Below are 21,701 nucleotides of genomic sequence, written 5' to 3' on the forward strand. Positions count from 1 at the left end.
GGCGCCAGTGGACTGTGTGGAAGTCACCACAGCCGACCAGCTTGTGTGATTCCATTGCAACCAAGCCATCCATGACCGCTGCCCCCCCCCCCCCCCCCCCCCCCAAAGGGCTTCTTTGACCAGCACGTACCTACATCTGGATACAAAGGGCTGGACATGACATGAGGAAAGCTGATCCCCCTTTGGAGGGAAAAAGGCTATTGTTCACTGCATTAGGCTTGCTCCAAAGAAAAAATCAAAGATATGGATGTCATACGGTAAGAGAAGGGAACTTAAAGGTTTAGTCCTCTGGGAAATCTCCTTCATTTATTTTTAGTGGTTGTTACTGTTTGTGTGTTTCTGTGGATACCACATTTGCCTTGTTTTGTTTATTGATGCACCTGCAAACTATCCAGTTCTATCCCACTAGGTATTCAAAATAAGCCCCCACAAAGAAAATTGCATAATGTCTTGCATAACAGAAACGGTGTACAATTCATAACAGTTATAGTACAACATATACAGTATATTTTTTGGCCATTTTTTAATCTTTATTAGATAGTACAGAGTTGAAATGGGGAGACAGAGAGAGAGGGGGGATGACCTGCAGTAATGGTCCACGGGTCAGATTTGAACCCGCGACCACTGCAACGAAGGCCGGAGCCAATATGGTACGCGCTCTATCCACTACGCCACCGGAGCGCCCAATATACAGTATATTTGAAAGTATTTGAAAGTTCTTACCTCAATCTATGCGAAGGATCCTACCAAAATGATTCACTAGAATACTGTATTTACTATGATACTACACCATGCTTTGGCTGAATGAATCCACCAAGAGGCCAATGCTGCTTACGTTTCGTATGATTTGCCTGACAGCCGGCGAGTCGGGAGCGTAGAGGATCTGTCCCATCAGCATGGGTTTGACAGAGTTCCACACAATCCTGGTGGTAGGGTTGGACTCCAGTTCTTTCATCAGATCATTGCAGAAAGGAGCTGCACGGGAAAGGTCATGTGTTATATAATTAAATCTGCTTATTAATGAATGAATGAATGAATTAATTGATTGATTCGGATCATTAGTTTTTAATATAGGCTACTATGAATCATATTTTGCAGGGTGAAGATTGAATCAAATGTGTGACTGAGACAAGGAAAGGCCTCTGGTTTGAAGGTAAAACCGAAAATATGAGACCAAGCTTCTAATATTTCTAATAATCTACTCACTGGTGCTGTTGTCGTATGTGTATTGCCTCTGTGCGCCACTGCTGCTGCTGCTGATGCCCAGGAAGGCTTTATAGTTGTTGTCCTCGTACCAGTTAAAGGAGGTGACTCGGGAGAAAGCGCCCTCCGTGTAGCCACACACCAGGCTGGAGGCAGCAGCCATCACCTGCCTGAAGGACAGACTGTTCTGGAAGAGAGGAGTCAACACCTGGAGAAGGTCCCTGGAGCTATTCCTCTGGTTCAACTGTGGAGAGATGAGAAAGGAGAACAGAGCTGAAAATAGCACAGAGAAGAGCAGGCTTTAATGTTGGAAATAAGTTGTTTTAGCTAATTATGATGAAGAGTTACTTTGTGTGTCCAGGGCTTTGTAAGAAAAAGTCCTGTAAGAGATGTGTTGGTTAACTGGGCAAGAATCCCATTTAGTTTGATCTGGACAGACAATAAGCAACTGCTTGGAAGAAAAATCTGGTGCATGTGTACAAAGTAAATGCAAAACCAAAGCTAGTATTTTGCTACAGTTCAGATTAGCAACTCTTAGAATATTTATTTTACATTGACATTTAACATCAGGTTGTTCCTCTCAACTCATGAAAATATTTTTTATTATTAATTTTTTTGCCTATTCTGCCCCCTTTTTCCTTTTTTTTTTAAATTTCCCAATAATATTTGAGAGATATTTAGAATTTTCTGCCTTAGATTTTGAAGGGGAATTAGTGTCATCCCGTCGTCCAATCTCGACGTCGTCTTATATACAGTCTATGGTCTAGACGCCAGACTGTCTATGGTTTTAGCCAACAGGATGTCGCTCTTTCAGCTAACAAATATCCAATGGAAAACAACATCCACAACAAACAAAACAGTATATTCACATAGCCACGTATGCTGAGTGTTTCAAATACAAGTGCACCACAAATTACATGGATACGGTCCAACAAATGCGGCATCTTACACTAGACTGTTATGTAAATGAGAATTGCATTTGAGACTGAACCTTATCTCATTACAACTCAACAGGTAGTGATCAAGCTAATAATGATTTAGGAAAGCGAATGACACACTTCCAATGATGTTTAAGCTTTTCCATGTCTAGGGGTGGGGAGGGGGGGGGGGTAGGGGATTCACCTGTTCTTGAAGCCCCAGTGTTGTTTCCATTGGGATGGTCCTATATGATGTATCTATTTTTGAGGCTAAAGAGGTTCTAGATTTAGCCTTCCTCATACGCACTGAATGATATCCCCCTACTGTCTGTGTTTACGTAAAACCTCCAGCAAGAGGAAGCAACTGTTTCCTGGAGCGCTTAAAATAGCAGGCAGTGAACTCTTGAATGGGCTCCCTTACCTCACGCAGTTTGTCTGTGGCTGCAGAGATGACCCGTACCCAGGAGGGAATGTCAATGCCTTCAGAATGATTATCCAGCACAAGTGGAAGCTGGAAATAAGCACAAATTAATCATTTCAATATGAAAACGTTACCATGTTTTCCAATTTTACTTATTGCAAACAACAGTTCATCTCCGAGCTGTCTATTGTGCTCTATTCAATTTAACACCACATTTTCCATAGACACTATTTATTCCTGACACACAAGATATTCTGCTACCCAGAAACACTTTGTTTTGAAGAGAATAAGGGGTATGAGCTCAGACCCGGATTACATAGTATCCTAAAAAAATTTAGAACTGTGTTGTTGTTGTTGTTGTTGTTGTTGTTGTTGTTGTTTTGTCTAGCAAAATAAGACAATTCTCTTTTTTGTCATTAAGCAATGTGTCTTGGTACTTTTAAGCAATGGAAACAGATTTCTATCCAGTTATTACCTGTCCGCCACAACATAAATGCAGTGCAGAGACCTAATCGTCCAAGTGATGGCCTTGTTTATTTTATGTCTGGTGTCATTCAAAATAAATCTGATATTAATATAGGGTGATACAATGCCAAAAATTCTATGCACCATTCATATGTTGCATTGTATCTGCTGGAAACTACTGCACCACAAAACACAACAGGCTAAAGGTCCATAAAGCAGCACAGGGCCAAGACACATAACTGCAGAAGTCCCTATTGTATATATATTCAGTCCAAGAGAGCAGTGAGCACAGATAGACTTTCCCAATTGGACAAAAAGCCAATTTGTTTGCTTTTCACCTGATTATAATCCAGTGTTTGTACAGAAAAAACAAACAAAAAACACATTAGCACTTCCTACAAAGCGTTTCCTCAAAGAGGGATATCTTTTCCGATCCCGCAATAACTGCTCTCAGACAAGCACTTAACTTCAAAGATCATATCTTTCCAAACCTCCGCTGACCAATTGGATAGTATCTCTCCCTGTTGACTTGTATTGGTGTGATCACTGCACTTACTGCTCTAATTCCAAATCAAATCAAATCAAGTCAAATCAGTTTTATTTGTATAGCCCAATATCACAAATAGACATTTGCCTCAGTGGGATTTAAACTCCATACAATATGACACCCTGCCCTCACACCCTTAGCTCGGCTGAGAAAAAACTCCCAGTAAAAAACCCTTTACCGGGATTTAAAAAATTGAGAAATCTCAGGGAGAGTCGACAAGGTAAGGGATACCTCTCCCAGGACGGACATACTGCAAAAGATGTCATAAGTAGAGAAAAATCACGAAGGAAACGAGATGTGAACAGGGGGAAGATTCTAAATCCACTCCTTTATAAACGGCAGTAGCAAGACATTGGATATTGTTTACTGTGTCTCATGTATATTACAGTAAAACTGAGAATTAAAATGAAATATTCCAGACCACCAAGGAAGGACTTCGACTGGCACTCACATCTAGAATAAAAGGATTAAACATAATTATGTGAATGTAAATCATGTATCAAATATACCCCTGAATATACCGTTATTTAAAACATTCACCCTTTAGGAGAGGGGACTTTGTAAACAACCTGTTAGTGGCTGTGGTGATAATAAACATTTCCCAATGGCTGACACTTCAAAAATACAATGACATTTAGGCTGAACACCCACAAGAATTGATGTTGAAAAGTGTTTTAGCTCAGTTGCTATGGGACAAACAGGGACAGACGGGCAACTAAACACACGGCCCTGTCCCAAGTGATTGTGCATAGATCAAGATGAGGCAGAGAGCAGCCATTAAGGCCCGTGTTTACTCTCAGTGACCTGTGATTACTTAAGAAAACATCTCTACAAACTTACTTTAGTGAGTCTTCTACAGATAAATACGACCCTTCTTAAAGGGTCTTCTAAACCATTTTTTAAGTAATGTTAGTTTATACATTTTTGGAGATCATTTTCTTATGTTTGCCCTTTGACCTTTGTCTTGAGTTTGTTTGCGGTACTTATACTGTATATAATAGTAGGCCTATCAATAATATAATTTACATTATTCAAACAGTGAATCCCAGGTAAACAACTAGCATAACTGATCCAGTCTAAAATCGATTCAGAAACCAGGAGTTATTAATACATGTTTTATCAGCTATACTTTCCAGATACTGATGAATTATTTGTAGTTACAGATCATGGTTGTGAATTTATTTACTATATATATAAAACGTAAAAAATAAAGTGAACGTATATGCTCATATTACCATAGCCATGCTACATATAATCCTTTCTTTACAATATTTGTTGTTCAAATATTTCAACCTGTTATAGACTGTATATGCTGTCTCATTTAATAGCTATCTTGCTTATAAATAACATACACATCTGCACGCTTGCCATACAGAATTCTTAACCATGTCTGGAGAATGATGTAACAGTATTAGTCGTATAATTTGGACTTCATTTATATCAGAAACAAAGCAGTGAGTCACAGCCCTTGTAAAAATACCAACAGCTGTTTATCCATTGCACATGGCTTTACACATGCTGATAGGCCTGTGTGAGCTCGTAAAGTTTTGATCCAGGTGCACTTTGAGCACAAACGGCTGATGTGAAGTCTTATATAAGCTGCAACAAAGGGCTGATACATTGAATGTAAAAAAAAAATAGGAAGAGAGCATCTGACTGATACTGAACTGAACCAGTGCAATGATGCAATGGGGGATGTCATTAATAATGTGATGACTCCCAAACAGTTGTTGTACCTACTTATTCTAAAATATTTTATACAGTATTTTTTACAGTCAGGACATAACAAACAGAAGACTGTAAAACGTAGACCATGAAAATAATATGTTGTCATTTGAGCACCTACCTAAATAGTTTTAATTCTTTCCATTTTTTAATTAATTTTTTACTCATACTTTAACAACCAAAGCTATTCATGAAATGAGCTTGTCGAGCCCATTAATGCGGCAATCAGACACACACTGTGTTTAAAAGTGAATTCTTACATGACACAGCTTGATAAATGTTTTGCAAATGGCACTTGGCATATCCTGCCAAATACTATATTGCCTTAAACCATCCAAAGCTTAAGTCATTCATCTGGCAGTTGGCCCATCCTACAATGAATAGCCATCATAGATCTTTGCAAATAAGCTAATAAACATGGCAACATCCCAAATGGGACTCGTCCAACCACAGCTCTATCCTGGCCTTTCCTATTCACGAAAAGCATAACTCTGCCAAAGTATGTCAATTTAATGCATTTCACTCATTCAAAATGATGTTTCTATACACTTTACACAGTCAGACCACAAGATATGGCTTTAAATGGTCGTACTGTATGAAACTGGCATAAGCAGTGTTCACATGTGGAGAAAGGACTCTCAATTTAACTGAGGCAGAATGGAGTTTTTGACTGTCCAGATGCTTTTCAGGGATAAATAAATAAAAATGCTACTATTACAGTTTATAATATGCTTTGTGTAAGATGCCATCGCACAACTCCACAACTCTGTGGGGGGTAGCTGGTAAATATTTTATTCATTGAAAATAGCTTTACAAATCGCTTTAGTTTCTGTATTTAAACAATAAGCATACATTTGAATTCTCCACTCTATAATATAGCATCTTTATCAGACCCCCCTAAATTCCAGCCATCACTTACCAGCCGTAAAAGCTTGAAAAAGTCGATATTGGCGTAGAATTGGTCCTCAATGGTCTGTAGCCGTTGTGGGGTAAGGATGCACACGGCATTGAGAACAGCATGGAGTCCTCGGTGGCTGGGGAAGATGAGGAATCGCTCCAGCAGGGTAAGACTGCAGGCAATGTCCTTCAAATGCAAGGCCGGAACTCCAGAGGCAAACTGGAATTAAATGTAAGAGAACAGAGGATGTACCTAGGTTAAGTTGGTTTCAAACAGGCTCTAAAGCAAGTAAGGGGGTAATCATTGCACTGTGATGTCTTCTATTGAAGTTCATAGGTAAGTATTTTCTATTATATTCCCTGCATCAAAAATCAAAGTTAAAAACTGAAGAGACATTTCCAAAGCACTCCAATCTACTGTCAAGGAATAGCAGAGTTCAAAATATAGTCTTGTTTTTCCATCCTTTATAGTGCTCTAAGGTTAACGGTTTGTGTTAAATTGGAACCTCCAAATAGCCCATAGGTGTAATAGCTTTTTAATCTAATCGCCTGTCAATATGTCGACCTGCCCAGTACCCCTCGTGCCCAATGCATGCTGGGATACCTGCCTGCTAATCAGCCACACTGGTGCAAGCATTGATTCAGTGAATGCTAAAAACTGCAGGAGAGGAAGAGGCGTGTAACCACATCTGTCTGAAGTGGCTTGCATGTGTTCTGCTATGTGAAGATCGCCATGAAGAATGAATACTTCCAGCTGTTTGTTTTTTCTGATAGAACTACTGGTATCACTGATACCACTGAATCACCACCTATCCACCTTACCTGAAGTCAACTCCTCAAACAAAAACAACACTTCAGAGGGCACAAGTCTTTACTCGTATAGAATACTTCCTCATCCGTAACAAAATAATTGTTCTTACAGTAATGTCACATCTATTGTGGTGTGAGATAAACTATTGACTCATGCCTGGAAGATGTTCACGGGTACATATGTGTGTGTGTGTGTGTGTGTGTGTGTGTGTGTGTGTGTGTGTGTGTGTGTGTGTGTGTGTGTGTGTGTGTGTGTGTGTGTGTGTGTGTGTGTGTGTGTGTGTGTGTGTGTGTGTATGTGTGTGTGTGTGTGTACCTGTTCAGGCCTGATTTGGGCATTGACTAGCTCATACACCACGGACTCTGTCAGAGGAATGTCTCTCAGCAGGAATGATGTCAGAGTCTCATCGTCTTTTAGGATAGCCTCCACCTTTACTCCTCGGCCTACACGGAGAGACACAGGCAATTCACGTGAATGACGATGGCACTTGAATGATTGTATGACTGCTACATTCAGACCAACAGGAGAACACCACAATCAACTAAATTTGATTTCCCCCTTGCCTTCTATGGTCCACAACAGCACACTTAATCTTTAATTATTTAATTGTACGTTCATGTGTTATTGGTTTTAAAACGTTGTTCTGTACCAATATACATGCATCAAACCTTCTTTCGACTGAGGCAGTGGATACTGGATCAGTTGAAAAATCCGGATACTTTTGTTGCACGTATTCGGGGCAAGTCAGGACAAATCTGTTGCATTAAAAGGATGGGAACACAGGACACTCCACCTCTGCACTGTCTGTCTCATCATTCCCAATGGCCTGTCTGTGCATGACTAAAGAGTGTCCTGCCAAGCAATGTGGTGGTGTGGCCTTCATCCAGGTTCAGCCCTTGTTTGAATTGCCCTGGGATGAAGTTCCCATGAAAACCACCAAGAAACCCAAACACAAGAAAGGGGGGCACCACACCCCAGTAGCTCAACTAGGCTAGAATCTCAGACTGTAGCCTACTACCGACAATGCCAAATAATAATAATAATAAAAAAGGGAGAAAGAGAGACAAAATAGAGAAAATTTGGATTTCAAAAGGCCTAAGCATAGCCTATAAGAAATACCTGGATGTCATGTTTCTTTCAAAGAGGTGCTAAGAAAAATGTGACCTGTCTGACAGACCAGTTAACCAACAAGGCAAATGACGAAATCATATCCTCTCCGGTAACTGCTTGTTTTTGTGGTTAGGTTACTCAAAGTAAGCGAACATCACAGGCACACAAGTCCTTGGGGCTTTAAAACTTCTAGGATTGAGCAAAGAAAATTGTCATCACCTCAATGTTTGTTTTTATGTACATCTTATATGCACAGGAATGTGTGAGCTTGCCTTCCAAGTAAAAAAATACCACCCCGAAATCTGTCAACTAAGCCCTGGACTATGTTAGCTTAGCACAAATATTAGAAACAGTGAGAAACAGCTAACCTGGCTCTGGGTCGTCTCTCCACTAGTTGACTACACAAAAACATGTCTCACAAAAAAAATAAAAATTACACTCTCACTCTCAGGTTGAGGAGGATTCCAAAAAATAAGATAGCGTTTTAATTTAACACGCCAGGCTACTTTTTTACCCCTAATTCAAGTCTTTGTGCCAAGCTAAGCTAACCAACTACTATTATACATATGAACAAGCAAATGTTTACACACACACACACACACACACACACACACACACACACACACACACACACACACACACACACACACAATTTGCTCATAATTACAGCTCTTCACATAAAATCCATTCAAACAATTAACATTTTATGTTCAATATGACTAGTCATGCTTAGCCAGTTTCAACAATGAATTACATAACTTGGTTCTCAACATGATTCAATTATCCTTCCTGGGGCTTCTGGGAACTTTTGTGGAATGTGGATCCATATCTCTGTTAATTCTGTTAGACCATCTACATATTGCCCTATGAGAGCACACAGAGCAAGCAGACATAACTATTCAGAGGCTGAAATGCACTCTCATTCCAATCCCATCATAAAGGGTGATGTTATGCAACCATGCTGTACAAACAGTAAAGATGAACATGTTATACAGCATGTTGAACACAGAGTTATTTGCATGGCTTCCCTTGAGATGGGAGCGTTGTTTCAAGGTTCTTTCATGTAAGCAGAGCACTCAGCATGGATATAGGGAATACACAATATATACATATATATATATATATTTGGGGTAGATGCTCTGAAATGAAATGCATTTTTATCTGACTGACTTTGGGTTAGCCTTGACAGCCAAGTGAGTTTTTGCAGTGTGTTGATGAAAGGCTGGAGCACTGACCTGAGACCTGTTCAGGATGGGTGCGCAGAGTGTCCATGAAGTTACTCATGGAATTCAGTTCCCTCCAGAGACTACCAAGCTGTTGAAAGTCTGGATCACTGAGGAGAAGCTCCTGGGCGTCTGAGTAGAACCGAGCAAATCTGAGAAGCGAGGTCAATAACAAATCACAACTCTTATGTCTTGTTCAACAACGGCAATAACTATAGCATTAACCTTCACATATGAAATGTTATCTTTTTTTAACAGCAACCCTTTCCTCTCAGATCAAATGTTTCATAGGAATTCAGCACATCTGGCTTCAAATGACCTCCCTTTGCCAATCCACGGTGATGCTTACATAGAGTTGTTGTAGTTGGACACAAGACCAGGAGATTCACCACGGGTGGGGTATTGAAAACAAGGGTTGTTGGCATTACAGAAGATTCCTTGGATCCACGGCAGGATCCCTGTGGAGGGCATGGCCTTGTTGGGGAAATGGCCTGAGATAAAGAAAATACTGCTGGCTTTCAGTGCTTTCATGAATATTTATGAATATGGACACCGTGGACTATTCATTGGACATCATTGCTCTCTTTGTGAATTGAAATATATCTGACATTTTCTGGTTCAACGGTTGTTTGCTTACATTCATGCTGACGGTAGAGTGGATTCACTCTTCTTAGCCACACTAGTCCCATGAACAGCATAACAGGCCACATGATTTCCATTAAGAAACGCACCTGGTCGAAAATCACAACCAAAGGTTAGAGATGTTTGTTTGTTGTATGAAAAAGATGCAAACAAGTGAATTTACAGATTATGCACAGGCATTGTCCTTTTAGACAATTGGTCAACTGACAAAATGTCCATCAGTATGTCGTACCCCCATGCATGTTCCAGCTGAGTTGGTGTACAGTATGTTATACAAAAATATTCTGGTAAAAGGTTCCTCAAAATGTCTTACCATAATATTCTGCAGGTCTATAAGATATTTTCAGGGAATCTGGTTTTTCACTTCCATTTATTTTTCAAGTGAGCAACATTAGAAGTATGACTCTAAAAACTAATTAATAGGTTAATCATGTAGTTTATTATATACCGTATATATATCTGCATTATTCTAATGTATGAGTGGGTGTCATGTTCAAAGAATAACACCTGAAGGCATTTTAGCTAACCGTAACCCTTACAGGGATAAATGTAGTGTGCAATTGATGGATGAGAGGATTTTTACCCTCTGCCTCTTGCGGATGGTCCAGTTCTTCCATAGCAGGAGTTTGACCTGTCGCCCCGCCCCCATGGCTCCTCTTTTTCACCCCCGCAGGGGGCTGGCACCGGCCGGAAAACCTTTATTCAACCAGTCCACAATATTTTCATGAGCTAAATAAAGCTACCTCATGTTTTACCAAAAGTCTTTAGGGACTAACATATCTTTAACATTTAGAAATATACATGTTTGTTAATGAACTCTTAGGTCATAGAGGTGTCCATCCATTCATCAAGTGAGTGCTCCTCGTGAAGTCTAACAATAGTTCTGTAATGAGGATAATTAGCTCAAGAGACTGGCTGAGCGCGACATAAATAGACCCAAACAGTGTTCTCAGTAGGCTACTATTCACCGTTAATGTCACTACCAAAAACAAAAATCACATATTCCCAATGTGTGAAAGGGAAGTCTCAGTTGCAAACAAATCAGACACAAGTAGCATGCAATTGTGGGACAAACAATAGTTACAATTAAGGCTACCAAATCATTAATCGTATTATATATTTCAAAGCATAGCTATATTGCAGCATGACATATCACTCACCTCAGGAGAATGCTTGCAGTCTAGGTTGATATCCAATAAATAAAGCACAACAACACATTCTACCGAGTGCTCCTTGGGGTTGCTAACACAGCTAGAGTTCAGACCTTGTGAAAAGTTAAGCAGATTGCTTTAATCTCCTCTCAGTGCTGGAATCTGCAAACCCTATCATGTGTTTGTAAAGGGCTAACCTGACCTAACCACCCTGCCTACATGACACTGTGTAATCTGCTACAATCTAACCACTGATACAAAAATGTATATAATAAATATAAAATATATTTATGTAAAAAGGTAGTTATATTATAACACTCAACATATATAACTTCACAGGCCAAGCAGGCTGCTTGTCAGTTTCTCATATTGAATTTAAAAAAAAAAATGCACAACTTCTAGTAATCAATAGAATGACACTTATTCTTTAAACAATGGTGCTGTAAATGTAAAAAAAAATTAAAGAAATAAACAGACCATAATGGAAGTTGTCAAGATATATTTTAATACGTTACAAAAAGGGTGTTTGTTCATGTACCTGTTTTTTTACACTGGACTTTTTAACATTCTGTCAACCTTGAACATTACCATGAAAAACATAACTGATGTAGTTCCTATTACTTACAAATAACCCGTAAGGTTTAGGTTATTGATTAAAGAAAAAGAATAACACCTTTGGCTATTAATAAATGGAAATGGTATATTAAAATAAGAAGGAATGCCATTATACAATCCAGTGGCATTTGTAAAAGCTTTTCGGATCAGTCTAAGTTGCCACCATACAAGTTCAACAGTATAAAAACAAGTGGATTGTATAACCTTTGCAACTGGTGCTTCAAAACATTAACCAAATGTCAATACAGACACAGCAACATAACAAAGGTCATTATATTGCTTTATGTATACGTTATTAGCTAAATGATTAATTATAACCCAAATGTAACAGTTTAAAACATTCTGACTCAGGGATGGTAGAAACACGACTCAAGAGTTGAGTTTTGATGTCAAATAAGTGCACCAAACTTTTTTTTTCTATTTTCTGGCTACATGCACTTTTGTAACAATTTAAAAACACATTTTTTTGGTATATAAACACACACATAGATAGTAAGCCTGTAAGAACTCTGTACAAAATATTCAAACAAAAATGTAATTGCACAGTTTCAAAAAAAGAAAAATTATAAATATTCTGACCAGGGGCCAGAGTGTTCTGAGAAAGTGATTGGTAAATGACATACTGGTGGTTCATGTTGAATATATACAGCATTTTTTAAGTGCATTGTGTTTTTGTCTTTTGAGGACCAAAAAGGTACATGTAATTGTCCACACACAGTGCCCACAATAATAGTTCAACAGGAAACTGTCTTGGCAGGGGTCAATGCAGATGTTTCTTATTCTTTGTCTGTTACAACATTGTTCACAATCAAGCACAGTTTATCTCTCTCTCTCTCTCTGATAGCCTATGACTCTCAGACGATCACACAAAATGAGCCTCTCTGTGTTCTACCTCTTGGAGGCGCCTGGGCCGTAGTCTGGGGAATACTGGTCTGGCCTGGTTTGGGCCCAGTTCCTCCGGGCTGGAGCTGGGAGACTGAGACATGGCCCCCTGCTCTGCCTCATTGTCCTCTTCAAGAGGCTCGTCTACCGACACCTCCATCTCAATCTCAATCCCCAACTCCTCATCCTCCTCATCATCATCATCCTCCTCCTCTTCCTCATCTTCTTCTTCTTCTTCATCCTCAGCGCTGTTAGCTGACGCACAGCTCTGCAGCGCTTTGGCTTTGTTCCCTGAGGGGGGCTTGTAGAATGTCCCCGGTGGGGGCTGCAGAGTTCTGGGTGCCCTGAAAGCCGCTACGACAGGGCTGCTGTACTTAGTCACATTGTCTTCCCTTCTTAAAGTCCTGCAGGGTCGCACCGCAACCGTGTAAGGTCTATTGGGGTAGATGGTGTTGATGGTAGTCCCGGCGGTTCCGAGGGAGGAGGAGGAGAAGGCGGACGACGAAGACAATGGCACGGAAGCCGATAAGCTGAAGGTGCTGGCATCGACATCTGCCCCCGCCGTGCTCTCCGCGGGTGAACTGTTGGCCACTATTTGCACACTTCTGGAGGCCATTTCGTGCTTGTATTGTTTGTCCCAAGTCCTGCGCAACGTCTGGGTGTCGATAAACGTACTCCGGTAATGGCTGCCCGCGCGGTATTTTGGATGCTCGGTGTCGTCCGCCTCCTCTTGGATGGACTGGTCGCAGCTGCCTCCTTGGCCGTCATCTTGGTCCACGCTGTTGTTGCGGGCGTTGTTCTCGTCCTCTTGACCTGAGCGGTTGTGTTTGCGTTGGGCGGGCATGCTGACCGGCCGGGAGTACAGCTTGCTGCGAGGGTGTCGCAGCAGGACCCTGGTGACGGTGACGTTCTGAGTTCGACAGAGGCCTCTCTCGGCGGGTGTCGGGACCTCGGGGATGCTCGATGACAGAACTCCATTGAAGGTCTCCGAATCCACTTCATCAGCTTTGAAAAACAAGATTAACAAAGAGGGTTAAATATTAAACATATCAAAAAGGGGAAAAATGACTTCTGGGGGGTATTATTGGTCTAATAATAATATTGCTTTATTTTTTTTTTATTGGTTATGCAGCTTTTTTAACAATACTGACCAGGTTCACAGATGATGGCATGTCGATCATCAAAGCTTGGCCTGGTCTCCTGTACCTCAGCCATTAAGTGGGATGAGGGAATTATGGAGGAATGCCTCTTATAGACCTTAGAGCTCTGCTGGAATGAAAAGAAGAAGCGACAGAAAAAACAAAAGCGTCAATCTACACTTCTGTGTTATATGACACATGTGGACACATGTTCTGTATGTGATATGGATGGGGGAAAACTTGCCATGTGCCGAGTTGTCAAAATAACAACGTTTGACTAACTAACTATTCACCTCCTTAATGTCTCCCAGGGACTTTGAGTGCCTGCTCAGCTGTTGGTGTGTGGGGTGGGGGTCCGTGCAGGGCTGGGCATGGATCTCTGTGGGCGAGCTGCTGCTTAGGGGACTGAGGGGCGTGTCAAAGAGCATCTGGTAGTGTCTGATCAAGAGCTCCACAATGAGAGCCTGATAAGGGTAATCCACCAGAGAAGAGAGGGACACCTCGGCGTCCGCCTGCCTGGGTTTGATCAGTGTCGGCCCAAAGATGATACCAAGGTTGCTGGCTGTCATTTTATTCTCCTCGGATTGCTCCGTCACCCTGCAGACAGGAAGGAGTGTTGCTTCGTTATTATTCAATTGAAAAAGAAAAAACTATCCTGACCTATTCACAGCCAACTCCATCTTTCTTCCCATGACTTGCTTGTTAATATTGTTGAGATTGTCTATGAATAAGATCCCTACTAAAAATGACCAAATGAATAATGCATAAGCAGACATTGGTGAGGTGACTTTGACCTACCGGTGCAGGTGCTCTATGAGGAACTGCAGTGTCTTGTAATGGGCTGGTGGCATCTGCCTGAGCAGGTCCTGGATCTTGAAGAGGACCCGGTTGAGCTCCACGCTGACCTGAGCTGGGTTGACTGCAGTGGGACTGACACGCAGCGCCTCCAGTTCCTCCACAATGATACTCTGGCTCTCCTTGGCCAAACCGATAAAGTCGTTATAATAGCGGAACAGGATGAGGGGCTCTGGGAGCTGCAACAGACACAGAAAAAAAACAAATGAAACCAGGAAGTTAATAATAAACAGAGAGCGACAAAATATGTGAGTAAATAGACAAGTTGGGACAGAATTAGAAATGAGATAAGCCATTAGGGGATGAGAGTGGGAAGCTATGCAACAAAAATAGACAAAGACAATTTTTTTTTTTGCTTTGCTTTGTTCTAAAATAGGACACTTTTAACCATCTCATTGTCCATATTGAGATGACCCTCTTTGCATGTTTAAGTACATTCAGAACACATCAACACGTTTATTTTTTTGTTAAGGATTTAAAAAGAGCAGCCGACCTGTCTCAGGTAGAGTTTGAGTACGTTGCTTATGTCATGGGGATAAAGCTCGGACAGCTCCACCAGGTGCTTGCCATTCTCAAACGCCTGGCACAACTTCTCCACCCGGGACTTGGCACCGTTCACGCGGTAGATGCCCTTCACGGCACAGAAACAAAATGCACCGGGGAAAATCAGATGCAGTTTTCAGCATCACCATGGCAAAACTGTAATCACAGCTGCCGACTATTAACTGGATACACACACATAAAACAATACTTATCATTTCCTATGTATCGTATTAAAGTACGTTAACGAAAATAAACTCTCTTGATCCGACAAGTAGCACTTAAAACTTTGTTTTGAAAAGTGTGACATAAATGTGTTTTTTTATTAATAAAATGTGTTTGTCTCATATTTGTAGGAAAATACCTTAATGTTGAGGGCTCTGATCTCAATTTCTGATGTACACTTCCGTATGATGAAGGGGATGCCATCCTGACTGTTCTTGGCAGCTTGTGTGAAGTCAATGCCGAAGAGGTGAAGCCTTCCCTGAAGCTTCTTGTGGCCGCACTGGATAGCCAGGGTTTCCAGACACTTCTTGTGGCAGGCCAACGAACACTGCAAACAAGTCGACACCAATCTCAGTTAGTTATAATAATAAGGATACAGCTAAAAATTAGGCCAATGGATACCCTGTTTCTACACCTCTTCTTCTAAAGCCAACCAAGCCATTTATTCCAGTTGGCTCTTACAGTAAAGCGATCAAAAGTAGTTTGATTTTGAACAAATCCTTGAATTGAGACCAAAAAGCCAACCAGAAAAAGCTGATTGACTGATAAACCCTTGAACCAATGCTACGGAATGATTCCAATACACTGCAAAGTCACATTCTTATGTCTTGTCAAAAAAAAAATTCTTCCATTTGTTATTGTCTTGTGCATAATTAGTGTATCTAATAAATATGGAAAGAAACTGGATCTAAAATAAACTGTTGGGTGCAAGGATTTGATCGGGACAAGAACAAAAGGTCTTCAGTTTCCACTGCCCGTTCTCCTACTGAGACCAGTTGGTGGACTTGGGGTCTTTGAGGAGAGTTTGTGTCCAGTTTCAACTTTTTTTTTCCTTTTTTCCTAGGTTTTGATGAGGGAGGATGGTGGTCTTTCTCTCTTGTTTTTTTTGTTTGATTTTTGCTCGCCATGAATGATCAAAAGAGGCCATTGTGAGACTTTGGCAATGTTCGTCTTGAACTTGTAATACCCTGGAATGCTTTGGGGACTTCACTACATTGAATGAAGGTCCAAGAGGTGAGGAACATGGTTGGATAGCGTTTTGTTTTTGAGAACTCAAATCAAATGAAAAGAAACCAAGGTTACCTCCTCACACTCCGCTCCATGGAACACCACCAGGCTGTCACACTCACGACACTTGGACGGCGCTCTAAGCTTCCGCAGCTTGTGGGTTTGAGCCGCCTTGGACATCAGGGTGTTTCTAAATGGACCCGGGGAGCTGGCCTGTTCCATCACCATCTCCTGTAAACCTGATGAGTGCAGAGTGTAGAGAGAGACCGAGAGAGAGAGAGAGAGAGAGAGAGAGAGAGAGAGAGAGAGAGATAGAGTGAGAGAGTGTGAGAGAGAGAGACACAGACAGAGACAGAGAGACAGAGAGAGACAGAGAGAGACAGAGAGAGAGAGAGAGAGAGAGAGAGAGAGAGAGAGAGAGAGAGAGAGACAGAGACAGAGACAGAGACAGAGACAGAGAGACAGAGACAGAGAAAGAGTCAGAGATAGAGACAATGAGCATCATTACAAGCCGTTTTCTTTTCTTCTCCAATATACTGTTGGAACACCTTTGAGTCCTACTGAAAAACAGGTCATTCTCTACAGAAAAGAAACCGCATTATGACATATTAACAGATACAAAACGTAGCCATGGTAGTAAATAAAATGCAGTTGACCAAAAGAACTACATCTACTGAATTAAAAATACTGGGGGAAATAATGTGAGATTTTCAGTGTAAATAAAAAATACCACAAGAACTAAACGAACAGATATAATAAATAGAAACTTGAGGACAAATACACCATAAAGAGTGGTGTAAAATTGTTTCAGTTTGACTCACCATTATCAGAGGGCGAGGGAGGCTCTCTCTCGTCCAGGTCATCAGCAGACGACATGGTTCCGGTGGAGGGGGTTCTGGGTAATCTCCTCTTGAAGTCTCCTGAACAGTAAGGCAGGACACACAGGTAAGTATTCCACATCTTCATAGTCGCATCAAGTCAAGTCTTCCCAGTTCTCCTTTTTTCCCTGTCTCCTTTTCTCCTACATTACAGTGGTGGGAATGAGCAGTACTGAGAGCCCCGGTCTATCTGCATTTTATGTGCTAGAAAAAAAAGGCATGGTCAACCCCCAGCAGGGGCTTGTTGGTGATTTACACTTCAATTGACTAATCAATTGTTTCCAATAGGCCTCATTTTAATAATGTGGTTGATTTGTTAATGGGCCCATTGAGGAGGCGTATCAGGGAGACACTCCTACACTTTGGCAGTTGGATGGATTAGGGTTTCAGGTACTTTACTTGAACTGAAATGATCATAGCAATACATTTTACCATTTTAATGTGTTGCTAATAGTGTACTGACAGCCAGATGAAGAAAACAAGAACATTCTTATATTGGTAAAAAAAAAATTATGCAATAAAGATTTAAATGAGACAAGTTAATATTCAAAAGCATGTGTGTATAGTTATGGTGCAACAGATCCTTTGTCATTCTAAAAATGTTAAATTAGTGAAAGGGTGTCATGATAAGTGTCAAAAGCCCGAGCAATATCAAAATAACTCAATGTTGCAAAATGTGTTGGTGCGCATTGATGACTAACAAGAGTTGCCTAATGTTAAACAAAGAGGCACCACTGTCAGCGGTTGCTATGACACTTGACTCTAAAAACACAGCAACAAAGTAGGGTGAACACCAGGTTGATAGGAAAACATGCTTGGAGGCCCCAGGGGCACTAAAGAGAGCAGGCGCTGATAGGTATGCACCTCCCCTTCTATCGTCTGCAACGTGTGCTTTCTGGATTAGTGACATCTGACTAATACACTTGATGATTAGTGGGAGGTGTTGTGCAACAACTGAGGTGCACAAGCTTATTTACGTTTATTGTCTAGGAAGTAGACACAATAGCTGGAATCGTTTTTTTTTATATTTCCTCGAAAGCTCAATTGTAAAATCACGTAAGGATTCATGCAGAGGATAAAAAGTTGAAGATACCGGGCTAAGCTAAACTAAGCTAAGCTAAGTAACACAAAACACTTTATATTATAAAAGGTGTAAAGGATGCATTGTACATGTGTTTCATTTTGTTTCTTTAATAATTCCCAAAAAATATTTCTCTAGAGAGAAGTTGAATATAAATGTGTCTAAACCTATTGGGTTATATTAGGTGCAGTTTGAGGTAAGCTCTGGGTATGTAATGATCTGTAATGAAAATAAAACATGGCTGCCTGAGTGCTCTTACCTGGACTTGCAGTGGGTGAGTCCATTGAGCGGGACTCACTGCTCCCTCCAGCGCTCTCTGAGTCGCTGCACATGCCTCCACCCTGGCTGGCCGAGGCCCAGGGACGAAATGGGGCCTGAATCCGAAGTGCTGGATAAAAAAAAAACACATCCCAGCTATTACAGCCCACTTATGTGTTGTATAAATATGTAATTTGTACATTTCTAAATTGTTGGGTGTCTAATTGAAATCATCGATCACTTAATGGGGCCTGGGCAGTCGAAAAAATGAGCTCTAGAAACTGGCTCTGATCGAACCTGCATACCATGGATGTCGGTGTTACTGTTGGAGCGCCTCTCTGCAATCTTGGGGTGTTGGGCATTGATGGGACTGTCCATGTCATCTGCACCAGGCAGATCGGAGGTCACCGATCCCTGTGACAGGTTACTGTGGGATGAGTGGCTGCCACTTAGTGAGCGCTTGTTGAAAAGAATCCTAGGGAGGAAGATTTTATAGAATGAAAAAATATCCTTTTATCGTTCACAGTTTACTGTTATATTATATGTATTATAGTATAAATATTATATATACAAAATATTACTTCTGGACTCATCCTCGCTAATATGTAGTGACTTTAGTTAATAGGGAGAATTCTTAAAGAGGAGCAAAGCAATTTTATTTAAATTAAAGCAATTCTTTTGCTCTATTTTATTATCATGCTCAACAGTGAAACTTATATTGAAATTTCACAGTATACACATTTTAGAGCAGAAATAACCGTCTATCCTATGATGCCTATGAATTGACTGCGCGATTTGGAGTTAACGGTTCTGATTTTATGTTAATAAAATTCATTATTATATTTCATTATAATGTTCATGATATAATGAGATCAGCCCCACTGAAACTGTCAACGACAGCAGTTCATTTGCCTTAACGATGATTAACTGATTCCGATGGGCTTGCAAATGGCTGCTGTACAAATCATTGTTAACAAAACTGTCCAACAATATCTCGTTGTAGGTCACCGGTCTATATATAACCTTTTGAAGACCAATGTTGTGGATGCCTGTGTGTGTGTGTGTGTGTGTGTGTGTGTGTGTGTGTGTGTGTGTGTGTGTGTGTGTGTGTGTGTGTTCAAGTTTCATTTCCCCTCTCCCAAGCTGAATTCTTTTGATCAGAGGGATCAGAGTCAGGGGTGCGGGGTAGAGGGAGTAAACTAAGAACAAAGTGCTCTCTCATTTCCATCTGTGTGTGTGTGTGTGTGTGTGTGTGTGTGACCAAAAACATGCGTCAACAAAACTTTCACAACTTTTGCGTTGGAAACCAACTTTTTTTAAAACAAATCTTTACAAGAACTGGGTATTAAACATTGCCCAAATGTAAAATGACCACCATGTTTTTTTAGTGTTAGTCAGAAACAATGTGTATGTAGTTTACGAGCTATTGTAGAAAACTCCACAGGAGAGGTTAAGTGAAATTGACGGTAAGCCCACTGCCCAGGCTCCTCTCTCCCGTGACCGCAGTCATTTCCGCAGGATGCCCTGACCAACCCAATTGTTTAACGCTTTCCAAAACAAGCTCTCTCTCTCACTCAATCCCTCCAGCTCTCACAAGTCAAAGTTTACAGTACCACAGGCTATATATAAAGTCTCTCCCTTTCACCACTGTTTACCATAGATACATATTCATGTTCCCACAATTTTCTCTATGAGCTTTAAGCTGTCGATTTCAAAAATACTTGTATAATCCCCTACATGTGAATGTCAAATTAATTATAATGATACTGAAATGAAACCAACTTTGTCTGGGGCTGTTAATCCCTCTGAGAACCACTGCTTTATCTGGCTTACGAAAACAACACAGTCATTTCCTTGATAAGTAAAAACAAACACCGATAACCGAGGAGGCTGTCAGTTAAATTTAGGCACAATCTCTGAATAGCAGTACTGGTTCACTTTGATGTGATATTCCAGTACGGTTCATTACTTTTTAAGATAAAACATTTTTATAAATATTCACAATAATTTTCTTATTTTCTCAGATCTACTATCTGTATTTTCAAATGAGAAGATTGATTTTATTGCAGTTGGATGACACTTTTTTTCATCAATGGAAGAAAAAAAAAAGACAAATTTTGGTCGACAATATGCTTAAAGGTGCACTATGTAACTTTGGGTGTGTCAGAGAAGTAAATGTTTTGTTAGGTATATTCTCATAACTGAATAGACAACCTTTCCTCACAGGAAAATTGGATCCCTGTAACACTGTTTGAAGTTAGAAAGTTACCCGAAAAGTAACTGTTTCGCTGTTGTTGTTTACAGCAGCAGGGCCCACAGTTTGGTTTACAAACATATTCTAGACTCATGTTTGGTTCCAGGTGCCTCACAATAATTTTGATTTGATTTATGATAACATTATCATTCAATCCTAAGAATTACACAGAGCAAATATGTTTTGTAAACTAACTGCAGGCTCTGGAAATGTAAAAAAACAAAAAAAACCCTTCCCCCTGAAACTGCATAGTGCACCTTTAAATCACAATTGTAACGCAAACCAGTGAAGTCATTGTGTGTCTTAGCGGGCAGTGTATGTTAATGTCTCACCCTGTGTTCTGTGTGACAGGTGAATCAAAGGAGTGGGACTCGAGGCGCGGCGCAGTCGTGGGTAGACTCCTGACAAAGTCGATATAGCGCTGGCCCGGGTCGTACAGTTTGGCATTTTCACACAGGCTCTGGTGGTTGACAGGGAGGGACACAACCTGGGCCTGCTGGAGCTGGAACCAATTGACTGTCACCTGAACATGCAAAAGGAAACAAAAACAACATTAAAACGTGACGATATCGAGATTGATACCGAATGGTCTCCTCATCAGCGAGTCAAAAGATAAAGTGATTTTTTTTTTAAACTTTTGCCGAATTTGGTCTTTAATAAAATGTTCACTGCGCAAAGAATGTGAACTTACAGCCTTGAGGGTTAGGTCGCACTGGGAGACCATCTCCCGGATCTTTGTGATAATCTCACTCTTGGTGTTGGCCAGGTCCACTCTCTTCTCCCCAACATCAATCTGACACGCTTTGCAGTGTTCCCTGGCCTCCTCAGCCTGACAACAGAGGAAAGGGAATGTA

General features: G+C 40.7%; 2 protein-coding genes across 5 annotated transcripts in view; both read right to left on the reverse strand.

Annotated features, from left to right (window-relative positions):
* abca4a (ATP-binding cassette, sub-family A (ABC1), member 4a) overlaps nt 1-10,610 on the reverse strand; it is a gene marked incomplete at its 5' end in the record, with an annotated part of 32,718 nt that extends 22,108 nt beyond the window's left edge. Inside the window, 9 exons of the mRNA XM_080050046.1 lie at nt 836-975; nt 1,207-1,447; nt 2,542-2,631; nt 6,198-6,395; nt 7,302-7,429; nt 9,332-9,471; nt 9,669-9,810; nt 9,957-10,050; nt 10,545-10,610. Coding sequence (XP_079906172.1) covers nt 836-975; nt 1,207-1,447; nt 2,542-2,631; nt 6,198-6,395; nt 7,302-7,429; nt 9,332-9,471; nt 9,669-9,810; nt 9,957-10,050; nt 10,545-10,610 — 1,239 coding nt within the window. The remainder of the gene's footprint in view (nt 1-835; nt 976-1,206; nt 1,448-2,541; nt 2,632-6,197; nt 6,396-7,301; nt 7,430-9,331; nt 9,472-9,668; nt 9,811-9,956; nt 10,051-10,544) is intronic.
* A 995-nt stretch (nt 10,611-11,605) lies between these two features.
* The window catches only part of arhgap29a (Rho GTPase activating protein 29a), a 35,193-nt gene continuing 25,097 nt past the window's right edge, over nt 11,606-21,701 (reverse strand). For 3 of the 4 annotated variants that reach the window (XM_080050178.1, XM_080050179.1, XM_080050181.1), the window contains 12 exons: nt 21,539-21,676; nt 21,180-21,370; nt 18,899-19,068; nt 18,595-18,723; nt 17,198-17,296; nt 16,452-16,615; nt 15,508-15,696; nt 15,097-15,234; nt 14,547-14,782; nt 14,042-14,345; nt 13,761-13,878; nt 11,606-13,614 (listed from right to left, as the gene is read on the reverse strand). In XM_080050178.1, the coding sequence (XP_079906304.1) occupies nt 12,590-13,614; nt 13,761-13,878; nt 14,042-14,345; nt 14,547-14,782; nt 15,097-15,234; nt 15,508-15,696; nt 16,452-16,615; nt 17,198-17,296; nt 18,595-18,723; nt 18,899-19,068; nt 21,180-21,370; nt 21,539-21,676 (2,901 nt within the window). In that variant the 3' untranslated portion in view covers nt 11,606-12,589. The remainder of the gene's footprint in view (nt 13,615-13,760; nt 13,879-14,041; nt 14,346-14,546; nt 14,783-15,096; nt 15,235-15,507; nt 15,697-16,451; nt 16,616-17,197; nt 17,297-18,594; nt 18,724-18,898; nt 19,069-21,179; nt 21,371-21,538; nt 21,677-21,701) is intronic. The other variant, XM_080050180.1, reaches the window with a different exon arrangement.

Source organism: Ammodytes marinus, assembly GCF_949987685.1.
Source record: "Ammodytes marinus genome assembly, chromosome: 21".
In the NCBI taxonomy this organism is placed as follows: domain Eukaryota; kingdom Metazoa; phylum Chordata; class Actinopteri; order Uranoscopiformes; family Ammodytidae; genus Ammodytes; species Ammodytes marinus.